General features: G+C 35.8%; 1 protein-coding gene across 5 annotated transcripts in view; it reads right to left on the reverse strand.

Moving 5' to 3' along the window:
• The window catches only part of LOC117325677, a 37109-nt gene that overhangs the window by 13307 nt on the left and 10232 nt on the right, over nt 1–13570 (reverse strand). For 2 of the 5 annotated variants that reach the window (XM_033882088.1, XM_033882087.1), the window contains exons 2-3: nt 4477–4647; nt 2237–2269 (exon numbers count right to left, since the gene is read on the reverse strand). In XM_033882088.1, coding sequence (XP_033737979.1) covers nt 2237–2269; nt 4477–4605 — 162 coding nt within the window. In that variant the 5' untranslated portion in view covers nt 4606–4647. Of the gene's footprint in view, nt 1–2236; nt 2270–4476; nt 4648–4834; nt 4950–5282; nt 5442–13570 lie in introns of those variants that run through there. The other 3 variants (XM_033882090.1, XM_033882089.1, XM_033882091.1) reach the window with 3 other exon arrangements.

Genomic DNA, 13570 nt, shown 5'->3' on the forward strand with positions numbered 1-13570 from the left:
ATATCAATGTAATCGATAAAAGACTGCTTGTTCATTATCCTAATCACGGTTTCTTGATTAAAAAATCTTTGAATGTATCTATATATCGATCCTCTCAAGGAAAAATCCGATCAAAACTGGAAAATGCAAGTGATCTGAAATGCTGAGATATCACTGAGGAGGAATGCCATGAATACGAACTATTGTTAAAGTAGATCCTACTTAATTTCCCAAACTATACCAACACATACCGCCACCAGAAGTGATTCATCAATAACTTGTCCCTGCAAGTATCATAGCTATAGTAAGTTTTAAATAGCACACTATGGAACATTGATAAATCCATTATATCATATCTCACAATACTGAAATATAAAAAGTATCCTCGTTGAAAATATAAAAAGCATTCAAATAAATCGAAAAGTTGAATAGCAAGCTGAGTGCAATTTAAAAATGTCTTTACAGGTTACCATGCTGAGGGCTATATATAAAATTTAACACTTGATAAATAGATCGTTTAAACTGACTTATACTGCGACAACAACAAATCAATACGCGGTGACCCGTGAACATCACGTCAAGGGTGGCGTCATTGTTATAAAACTTCATGTAAATAACAACAGCAGTTCAGACCTGTATGGCCTCGACTCATAGTAGATAAAATGTCAGTTCTATTGTTGGGTAAATCCAATTAAAAATCAGATAACATGGACTTAATGGGGGCGTAATTTGGTAGCAATCATAAACACAACTTCAGTCATGACGTTAATGTTATGAAAGCTGGTACAGCTAAGGAATCTTCCGTGTAATAATATATGTGTATCCGAACGTTTTAAAGATAATAAACATTAAACTGTCACACAAATATTTTCTGTCTGGGTAAATGTCTAGTGAGTAACAAAACCTAAATCACGGAGTGAACCCAAGGATTTAACAAAACTGTCTAGTTTCGACTTGTCGCCTTCACTGGTATAAAAATAGCCTTAAAGTATGAATCGTGATTTAAAGTTCGGCCTGATTAACCAAGACGGGAAGCAAAATTCGATAAAATCCTGTAAGATATGTTGCTTCTGAGTTTTGTAGATGATATAGATATATATATATATATCACGGAGTTTCATATTTGTTTTATTCTACAATATCCGTGTCTGTACCCGGCACAACATGATGTAGCTTCAATATAAAACATGCTTTAATTTGCTGATCATTTGAAAATGGGATGGTACAACATTGTGAAAAATACATGTACTGTAAATATATAGTTTTCCTAATCAGTAATGTACGCTTGGCATTTGTATGAATACAAACAGTATGACGATCCGTGGCATTTGGTACATCATTAGATTAGTAAAGTGTCTGGTACACTGGGGATGTTCTTATCGGATTTGATACGTAACAAATGTAAGATCATTACGTTAATGCCAATCTCACGTATAACTATAGCACACTAGCATGTATATATATATCAAACAATTGAGTATATACAGTATTACGCATTGGCAAATACACATATTCAACTCTGGCTTATCAAAACATTAACTCTCAATAAACAACGTGAACAATTCCAATGCACTAGTGAGTCTTACAGTGTACTATTTTGTTAAATGTGCTGGTAATCATTTCTTCTCATTTAGAAGAGATAGCATTTGTTTCGCTGTAAAGGGATTGGATACTGACTGGACGCAATACATAGGAACAAATTAATAGATTTAATGGAAAGTCAGAAAAGATATTCAACACTATCAATCGTAACTTAAGTTTGAAATATATTTTGTTATGTGAAAGTTACCTGTTTAAATTAGAAGTAAAGTGAAGGATACGAGTTTTGGGGCTTTATAGAAAACTTAGGAATGTATTCCTTGGAAAGGTCAATTAATGAATATGCTGTGGATGGAGATAGTGGGAAGGACTTGATAATATACGTACATGTACTCCACAATGTACGCAAGTGCTACTCAGGTTGAGGACAGTAAGAAAACGAATGCTATCTCTTCATAATTCAGTCTACAAATCGTGCGTATTGATATATGATATCCATTAAGTTTGTTTTAACCAACCATTCGTGTATGTGTTGAACACCAGAAGTAATATATCCGTAGTCATGCTTGATGTTAAATACGTTATTTTCCATACATCATCCGTGCATTGTATACGCTGTGTTGTAAGACTACCAATAAAGCGTTGATAATTATATATTATTTGTGCGACCTCTACTGTCGTTGTGTTTCTATTTAGTAGATACTATAGTAAACCTTACCTTCTGTCCACCTTCGTCGTCCCGATTCGTAGCCTGTCATGAATATGGGTACACATGTATTGTGCTTTAATCTACTCACTAATGCATTTGTAATTTTATATATGTATATAAAACATAACAAATTACCGATAATGTAGTGATTTTAACACCGGTTAATTTTCTCAATTCACTAGGAAATTATTTCAGCGACTTTTTTTTTTTTTTTTTTTTTCAACGTTAATATTTTCACACCGGGAAAAGTTTCAGTGATGGAAACAATAATTCCCAAATGCTAATTTCCACTGAAACAGGACATTGACAAGGGAAGGAGATTGCTGTTATAAGTATAATTACTTACACATGCAAGTGTGCAAAATCAGAAGGAAACATGCAGAAATTAAAGATACTACTTCAGAAATGTACATAAAACGGCATCTATGCCACAGAAACGAATCTTATTAACACAAACATTGACAAGAAGCCCCAATGATTATGACTTCTTAGACCGAAAGTCATACAAAATTTAGATATGGAGCACGGAAGAAAGTCTTCGGGATGCATTTTTTTTTTTTTTTTTTGTCTATTTTAAACTTGCAAGATAAAATTAGAAGCTCAAATTGTTGGAGGGTGGTATAGTGTGAGATGTCGATATAGTATAAAATGTACAACAGTCTATTTTGGTTTCCATCGATCCTTATTACACTTTGTTGGGGGATGTAGAATTTTAAGTGATTACATGTGTATTTCATATGTAGCACAATTTTAGGATGGACCAAAACGAAAAAGAAATTTAAGTAATATATTGGCATCGTTTGTATTTAGATGCAATTGCTATAAACCATAAGATTCACTCCGATGTTCTCTCTTAAACTTTTATGACAGCAATTTATTAAAGCAGCCGAATGTTCTCTCTAACCCTTATGACGGCAATGAATTCTGCCTCCATCTGGCATTAGATTAAAATACAAACCTACCGTATATTAGCGCTCTAGTTTTTAAGTATGTCACACATTCGCCCTACCGACTTCATCTGATCTGATGTTCGCTCTCCAGCCATTAAGAATATGTTCGCTTGCCAAATATTCACCCTCAGACCTTTTATACTAATATGTTTGCCCCGCTAAATGTTCACCCTCAAGCCCTTAGTTTTTTTTTCTCGCCTTCATGAGTTCGCCCTCTATCCTTTTAAACCACATTATTTCTTCTTGGTAAATGTTCACCTATGGGTTTTCATGTTCGCTTTCTTGCCTTTAAACCATGATAATATTCTCCCCGCAAAATTTCTGCTTTCTGGCCTTTTAGCACTAAATCGCTGAGTACTGAAGTCGTTTATGTCCATTTACCTTACTAAAGACTACAATGATTTCACACTGTTTTGAAGATACCCTTTAGTTGAGGGAATAACTGAGGGGTTATTTTATGACTAGTAGAACATTAACATGGGACAAACCGAGCCTCCATATAACAAGATAAAACATGTTTGAGTGCAAATTAACGTACTATGAACTTGATATTTAGAATATCCAATACATTAAAATACATACATGCTACACCATTGACAAAACAACATATAGGTGCATATTACATGAGTTCTTCCAAGCGTTTCTCTCAGGGGTTCCACGATTCTCCTTAGATTTACCGTTGACAAAGCATGTGTTGATAATAGATTGTATTATAACTTTAAAAATTATGCAAGTACTATCCGTCCGTTTAATCTGACGAAAAAGAGCAACGGATCATATCTTTGTAATACCATGTTGTTTAGAAATTCTGCTTATAGTTTTATATCTTATAGTAACAATGAAAAATTCCGACTGACATTAAGTACATGATGCAAACACAGAAATGTTTGATACTTCATGACATGAATGGATCCATTAATTTTCTCTTCATATGGAACCTTTATGATATTATATAACAGAAACATTGTCTACTGTAATGAATTTTCAATTGACCTACAGGTTATTAGCTATCAATCAGTGTCCATAATCCCCGAGTATGTCACTATATTTCTACACACAGTTCCTGATAATGTAAGTATTAGTATATCCGATAAAATTATGATGTAAATGAGATAAAGACTGCACATTTACACTATACTTATACTATATATATATATAAATCTTTTCATTACCGACGACTATCGCCAATACCCGAAGGACACGAGCACTAATCGGCATGTCTGTAACACAGGTACCACGTTGGTACCCGTCCAATACCCCTGAAGAGAACGATTCAAACTATATGATGGAAGAACTCACAGGCAAAGCAGACCGAGGCGTGCGATCTACTGGAGGAGGTGCCGAGCCATTCAGAACCGTCTTGCCTACATTTGGGGAGGTTGCAGGGCGCTGCTGTGCTTTTGTCCCTGAGCTGATTGCTGATCCCATGCTTTCTGCTCACGTGAAGATCGAGTTACATTACTTCTTGTTCTGCAAATGCCAAGAAAATGACATAAACGATCTTCTAATAAAGAACGATATGCGAGAGATTCAAAAATATTTGGCAACCACTTTATACAAATTAAAATTCTAGCCAAGTAACCACATAATTATCGGTAAAAAAAAACTTCCTTCATTGTCATTTCTACACAAATAAAACAGTAATATATATACCTACCGTTAACATACGGTCATGTCACTCGTCAAATAAATCAATTGTAATCCAAGATACAGTTAGCTTCACTGACCGTACAACCACTCCGGTGTTCAAATGGTGTGTACTGTCATGGCAGGATATGATGTTTATTAAATGGTACGTGTATACCTCATTGACGCCCACTGTTTACAGTTAACCGATACTTCAGACCAGTTACCCATGTCTTTGATGTATAAATATAGGTATACATCCTGGATTCTATACTTCCATCTTCGTCCGTACACAGAAATGACTTATAAACATGTGTTTAAACATACTACCCAATTTGTAGTCCTACCTAGTAATGGCGAGTGGTACTCGGTATAGTGTGCACCATCACTAGGAATACGTCCACTCGTAATTAGCTTTGCCCCAGTCGTTATCTATACAGGTATATAATATTAATACAGCTGACAATTCCTATACATACCATAAATTCATCCGTCTATCCTTAATGGACTTTTCATATTAGAAAATCCTTCGTTTGTGTGTTTGAAGTTTCAGCATTCTAACATATCCACCAACTATGTTATGTATGACAGTTGTGAAAATCATACAGACAATTTTATTCCTCTATTTCTCTTCCTCGCCATGAAGGTGGGCATATCTAATGGAACAATTGTGGAAACAGTGATCGAGCGCTGTCTGTTCTAGTATACTTACCTTTAACACAAATGATCGAGATAGCTTTGTTTGCCGTGAGTCTGTAGGAACAGAGTAAACATGGGGACTATGTCCACATAAGACCTAAGAGCAAATCATTGCTGCATTAAACATAAACGTGTCACACATTGGAAGTTAGTGGTAAATAATGGGACCGCTAAACACGATAATGGATTATTGGAGAGAGAAAAACCCAATAAACAAAACTTAATTATGTTCATAGCAGATGAATTTCTTCTTGTGTATTCATGCATATGAAAAACGAACATGTTAGAATAACTTAACAGATTTTCATGGTGAACATCTTTTGTCTGTTTTTATTATTTCTATATCGAGAAAAGTCCAAACGAACTCCTCAGAATAACCTTACTGACTTTCATAGCGGATGTCTTTCGTCTTATTTTTTGTAGTTCTATATAGAGAGAAATCCAAACGGAATTGTTAAAATAACCTTACCGATTTTCATAGTTGATAATTTAATCAATACGGACCGTGATAAAGTAAACACTGATAAGACGTCATTGTATTAGTATAACAAAATGGTGTGCTGGCATCTTAATAGGAATGATCAGGTAGGGCTAGATAGACTTTCTAAATTGATGCATTGCATGTTTCGCGTTAAGATTGTATTCACATTTTATCTACATCCTTAAAAGTGACTAATGTCTGGTGCCCTACAGAACTAAATCTCCTCTATGTTTGGTTAAGGTACATACAGTATACACAGAAAAAGACGGCTTCAAAAACAACCGTTTTGTCCCATCTGTCACTTTAGTGATGCTTTGAAGAGTATGAAAATTCAGAAACTTTAGGTCGGCTAAAACAAATATAGACATATTCAAGGCGTGGTGAAATTAGTCAATATTAATATCTTAATTTTAAATTGGACAATAGTATAATTTTTTAAATAAGTGTGAATATTCTGAAACCATACTAGAATTGTCACTAAAATTATTGTTGTTATGTCATCATTTCTGTTCTTTTTTTTTTTTCCTTTTTTTGGTATACATTACAGATATCATATAAAGGGTAGACTACTACTTTGTAAAAAATAGTAATTCCCAGCAAATATCGATGAAATCAGTGCAATGTATGAGTCAAAAACCGTAAGAAGACCATTTAAAGGTGTTAAGAGAATTAGGTCAGGTCTTCGGTAGGTAAGCGTCTTCTGCTTCATCAACACGAACCGTCTCATGACTAATTAAGGCCAAATTATTACACAAAAGGTATATGTACGTTACAAGGTCAAATTCTTATACAAAGGGTACATGTACGTAAGTAGGTCAAATTCATATACAAAGGGTACATGTACGTAAGTAGGTCAAATTCTTATACAAAGGGTACATGTTCTTAAGTAGGTCAAATTCATATACAAAGGGTACATGTTCATAAGTAGGTCAAATTCATATACAAAGCGTACATGTTCATAAGTAGGTCAAATTCATATACAAAGGGTCTATGTTCATAAGTAGGTAAAATTCATATACAAAGCGTACATGTTCATAAGTAGGTCAAATTCTTATACAAAGAGTACATGTACATAAGCAGGTCAAATTCATATACAAAGGGTACATGTACCTAAGTAGGTCAAATTCTTATACAAAGGGTACATGTTCTTAAGTAGGTCAAATTCATATACAAAGGGTACATGTTCATAAGTAGGTCAAATTCATATACAAAGGGTCCATGTTCATAAGTAGGACAAATTCTTATACAAAGAGTACATGTACGTAAGTAGGTCAAATTCATATACAAAGGTTACATGTATGTAAGAAGGTCAAATTCATATACAAAAGGTTCACATACGTAAATAGTGTTTCCTGTTAACACCTACTGTTTAACTATGATCTACCAGTTATATGACATCGAGCATACATAATATAGACTATATTCAGAATGGTGTATTGAAGTCAACAGAATTACCGACAAGCATAAAAATATCTTTGCTTGCATATTTACCCCAACCTTAATCAATAATATGCTATCTCTTTAAAATGTGTTGATTGCATCTTTATAATTATAGTAATGTATGTTTATCCGACAATTGACCATGTTATTCCGCGAACAGAAACTGGTACCACCTAGTAAAATGTAACACGCGGTACCACTTAGTGAGACATATTACATACGGTACCACTCAGTGAGACATATAACATACGGAACCACTTAGTGAGACATATAACATACGGAACCACTCAGTGAGACATTATATAACATACGGAACCACTCAGTGAGACATTATATAACATATGGTACCACTCAGTGAGACATTATATAACATATGGTACCACTCGGTGAGATATTATATAACATATGGTACCACTCAGTGAGACATTATAAAACATACGGTACCATTCAGTGAGACATTATATAACATATGGTACCACTCAATGAGACGTTATATAACATATGGTACCACTCAGTGAGACATTATATAACATATGGTACCACTCGGTGAGATATTATATAACATATGGTACCACTCAGTGAGACATTATAAAACATACGGTACCATTCAGTGAGACATTATATAACATATGGTACCACTCAATGAGACGTTATATAACATATGGTATCACTCAGTGAGACATTATATAACATATAGTACCACTCAGTGAGACATTATATAACATATGGTACCACTAAGTGAGACATTATATAACATACGGTACCACTCAGTGAGACATTATATAACATAAAGTGCCACTCAGTGAGACATATAACATATGGTACCACTAAGTGAGAAATTACTATAACATACTTAACCACTCAGTGAGACATTATATAAAATACTTAACCACTCAGTGAGACATTATATAACATATGGTACCACTCAGTGAGACGTTATATAACATATGGTACCACTCAGTGAGACGTTATATAACATACGGTACCACACAGTGAGACATTATATAACAAACGATACCACTCAGTGAGACATAGTACATACGGTACCACTCAGTGAGACATATAACATACGGTACCACTCAGTGAGACATATAATATACGGTACCACTCAGTGAGACATTATATAACATATGGTACCACTCAGTGAGACATAGTACATACGGTACCACTCAGTGAGACATATAACATACGGTACCACTCAGTGAGACATATAACATACGGTACCACTCAGTGAGACATATAACATACGGTACCACTCAGTGAGACATATAACATACGGTACCACTTAGTGAGACATAGTACATACGGTACCACTCAGTGAGACATATAATATACGGTACCACTCAGTGAGACATATAACATACGGTACCACTCAGTGAGACGTTATATAACATACGGTACCACTCAGTGAGACATAGTACATACGGTACCACTCAGTGAGACATATAACATATCATACCACTCAGTGAAACATATAACACACGGTACCACTCGATGAGATATTACATAACATACGGTATCACTTTAAGTCAAATAACGCGTCAGACACGTTATATATTACTCCATACATCAGGATATATATCTAGAGCATCACTGCTTCTTTTGATAGCTGATAATGTATCTAAAACGTCTCTTAAGCAAGAATAACCTGTTATTGAATATTACAACAAATATATCGTATGTCGTAACTCAGTAAATATTCTGTTGCAGTAGAAATGGATAAGCAGATCAACTGAAGTAATCTATACTTTCAGTTTGAGGCATTTTATTGGTAATGGCCAGCAACATTGTTCTCTGTATGGAGAAAGCATTATATCCAATACTTCAAACACGGTATTTGACAGATCATCGGAAATGTATTTTTGCACTATCAAGTATGGTTTTAACGGGGGGAAATCAATATAAAAGTATAATGAATATGAAAAAGAAACACAAAAATATTTCTGTTTCTCCAATATCTCAACTATGTGAACATAAATATTTGAGGTTGAATATCCATCTGTCAAAATTCCAAATTAAATACGAGAAAAAAGAATTTCAATTATTTGTTTTATTACACTATATAAATAAAAAAATTAAGTGGTTAAAAGGTTTTACATGGTCTATTGTCCGTCATTTGTCGCCTGCTAAATTGATCACTGAGAGATCATTGGCCTCACTACTGGGATAGTCGGACGATGAAGGATGTGATAGATGGGGAAATTTGGGGACATCTGAAAGTGACACTCACTGAAATTATATATCTGGTAATATCTGGTGATAACACCAACGACAACAAAAAAGAGTTCAGACGATGAATTTGGGCTGCACTCCATGACATCTCATTCTTATACATGGCCCTAAGGGAGTTGGTGTCCTAGTTCTTCCTAACGTTAGCAGGTACGGCGATATATCCAGATCATCTATATCTCTAACATGATAACATTTCCAACTCAGAGTACCTATCCCGATAATTTATGATAATCAACCAATATGTGTGCGAGTTGACTATCTTATTTATTATGTAAAGGTGTTAAAACATACAAGGTAACGGAGTGTGATGGGTTACAACTCAGGTACTTCAGGCTAAACACACAGATCAGTGACTTATTTATTAATAATGATCAAATGACCTGCAATATGATATTGCACGACATAGTATAGGAGAAGCAGGTGTTCAACATATTTCCTATTTAATATAAAGTTTGGTTTGGTTTGTTTCTGTTTAACGTCCTATTAACAGCCAGGGTCATTTAAGGACGTGCCAGGTTTGGAGGTGGAGGAAAGCCGGAGTACCCGGAGAAAAACCACCGGCCTACAGTCAGTACCTGGCAACTGCCCCACGTAGGTTTCGAACTCGCAACCCAGAGGTGGAGGGCTAGTGGTAAAGTGTCGGAACACATTAACCACTCGGCCACCGCGGCCCCAATTTAATATAAAGAGTTCCTTATTGAATTTATAATTTACGAGATAAATGAGTATAATCTTCTAATCAGAATTTAAGTAGTTTGAAAAGCTTTTAGCTGTTCGAGTATTAAACTTTTCCCAGTTAGGGACACTCAAGTCGGTTATAAGAATTTTATTCTGGGTGATAACACTGAAAGCATTTTACAGGTGACAATAAGTGGCAGATTTATCACATCATAACGAGTCGTTGTACCAATATCAATAAGTATTAGATATATCTTAATAAAATCTAAATCGCGTTTTTAAACAGCAAATATTTCAAAATGTAATTCTTAGGTTTTATCAAAGATCAGATACTGTCCTTGTGGTTAAAACATAACAAATATACAACAAGAAGAGCCCATTATTAAAAAAATGAGAGAAAAAAACATCTCTAGCATCTCTAAAAACCATATGTTGAGAATATCGGTAGTTCGAGTACAGGTGTACCTGCTTTCTGTGACAACTGTTTTTACATTTAATGAGATAACGGAGCGGTGGACGAGATGACCAGTGGACACTTGACCGAGACAGGTACACATTTCTCTTAGGGTGGCAATGTAAACACAAAGGCGACAAGATCAGTTAGATATCTCCACGTATGCCCCTTTTATCTCCTTGGAGTTAGGGTGTACGCGTGACGCGCGCGACTACCTGTCCACGTCATTTGTCTCTCTTAAACGTAACGTTGGTCTTAGTTCATCTTTGAATTATAGATTGATTACATGCTCGTGCGATATCAGATTGACTTGTTCGATTAAGGACATATATCCCCTAACATATGTAAATAAAACACAAGATTTAGTACAGTGCTGCACACGAACTCTCGTAGATCAGAGGTTCTTAAAAACCTCGAGAGTCATGAGAAATCTGTTTCTCTGTAACTTGACAAGCGTTTATATAATAATCAACCACAAGGTTAAATTCGGTTGTTCATCAAACGTTAATGACTTTTGTTAATGCTTCCAAACACCCGATATAAGGCAGGACACGTGCTTGGTACACTAGGATAGGCTTTCCACTACTTTATACAAATTGCCTACAGATAGTGTGTCAGAAACAAACATATACTGTGGCTTGGTGGATTGTCCTCTGGAAAACCCCGGCTAACCTGTTGTCGCTATACAGCTATGAGCGAAACATGAAATGGCATGGATATTGATTGTGTAATAATCGCAAACCGACCGATTAAAGTTTCAATTAACCGTGGAGAGTTGTCAGGTGACACAATTAAGGTAGTAGTAATTCGTTTGTTTTGGGTTTTACATCTTAGCAACATGCTCGTTCAAATATAAAGCCGTATGGCGCTCATTTTCATTAATAATGGGGCACTCGTGTCAGTATCCGGGCATTCTACCCGTGATAACAACATCGGTGGAAATATCTAGGGAGACACGAACACATTGCCGTGACAACAGGTGAACGAGAAGTTACCAGGAAAACAACCATCTAGCCACACTTTTACTGGAGAAAAAAACATACAGGCCAGTAAACTGGGTGGTGTCTAGAGGACAATCCATCCAGTTATAGTAAACTTACAACAGACCAACTGGTGGTGTCTAGAGGACAATCCATCCAGTCACAGCTGACTGACAACAGGCCAACTGGTGGTGTCTAGAGGACAATCCATCCAGTCACAGCTGACTGACAACAGGCCAACTGGTGGTGTCTAGAGGACAATCCATCCAGTCACAGCTGACTGACAACAGGCCAACTGGTGGTGTCTAGAAGACAATCCATCCAGTCACAGCTGACTGACAACAGGCCAACTGGTGGTGTCTAGAAGACAATCCATCCAGTCACAGCTGACTGACAACAGGCCAACTGGTGGTGTATAGAGAACAATCCATCCAGTCACAGCTGACTGACAACAGGCCAACTGATGGTGTCTAGAGGACAATCCATCCAGTCAGAGCTGACTGACAACAGGCCAAATGATGTTGTCCAGAGGACAATCCATCCAGTCACAGCTGACTGACAACAGGCCAAATGATGGTGTCTAGAGGACAATCCATCCAGTCACAGCTGACTGACAACAGGCAAACTGGTGGTGTCTAGAGAACAATCCATCCAGTCACAGTAAACTGACAACACGCCAACAGGGGGAGTCTAGAGGACAATCCATCCAGTCACAGCTGACTGACAACACGCCAACAGGGGGAGTCTAGAGGACAATCCATCCAGTCACAGCTGACTGACAACACGCCAACAGGGGGAGTCTAGAGGACAATCCATCCAGTCACAGCTGACTGACAACATGTATGGTGTAGTGAATTGTACTATACATAGCATCATGAACACGTACAATTTGTATATGATGGTGTAGTGAATTGTACTATAGTATATATAGAACCATGAACACATATATGATGGTGTAGTGAATTAAACTATATATAGCACCATGAACACGTATTTGTTGATGCGGTGAATTGTACTATATGTAATCTATCCTGTTTGATGAGTTTTAAACATTACATTACAATAGGATATTCTCCTAGTTCTGCCACTAATATGAATATTCATAGTGCATTCATGCTCATTTCAATTATCACAAATAGGCTATTTGTACATACTGTCGTAACTACAATGTACAGAATATCAATAAACAAGAAAACATTTCGAAGTTAAAAATGATCAAAAACAGAGGCAATACATTCCTAAATTGCCTATGTCGGCATGTCAAACATTTTTTGTTTTGACATTTATTACTCATCCTACTTCATATCCAATTGTTCTCTTTAACAACACTCATTTACGCGTGTTACCTGATTGATTTTATTAATATAAATACGTCGGTATAGTAGGCTATGGGTCTTCATTTCAATAGGGGTAGAGAGGTGTATAATATTTATTGTTGTCTGTGTAATTTTCGAGCCATTAAGTAACTAGAAATATTCTCATATATGACATTATGGAGACAGAATAAACCCCACGTGCAACAAAACGCCGCACCACTTTATTGTTACCAGTAACTAGAACACCTGTCTTATTGTCACTTGCAACTTGCTGTTTTCTCTCAAACTACAAAATATAAGTGGTATGAATATATTACAGTGCAATATCGTTATTAATGTAGCAATCTTAACGTAATAAACTCATAGCATTATTAGTATTAATTCAATGTGATACAATACAATGTCTGATGTTTTTAGGCTTTTATGGATATTATATTACCTGTTTATTTAATCAGAGGGTATGTATTGGTATTTATTACAAAATGCG

The sequence above is a fragment of the Pecten maximus genome, chromosome 4, assembly GCF_902652985.1.
Source record: "Pecten maximus chromosome 4, xPecMax1.1, whole genome shotgun sequence".
Classification (NCBI taxonomy): Eukaryota; Metazoa; Mollusca; class Bivalvia; order Pectinida; family Pectinidae; genus Pecten; species Pecten maximus.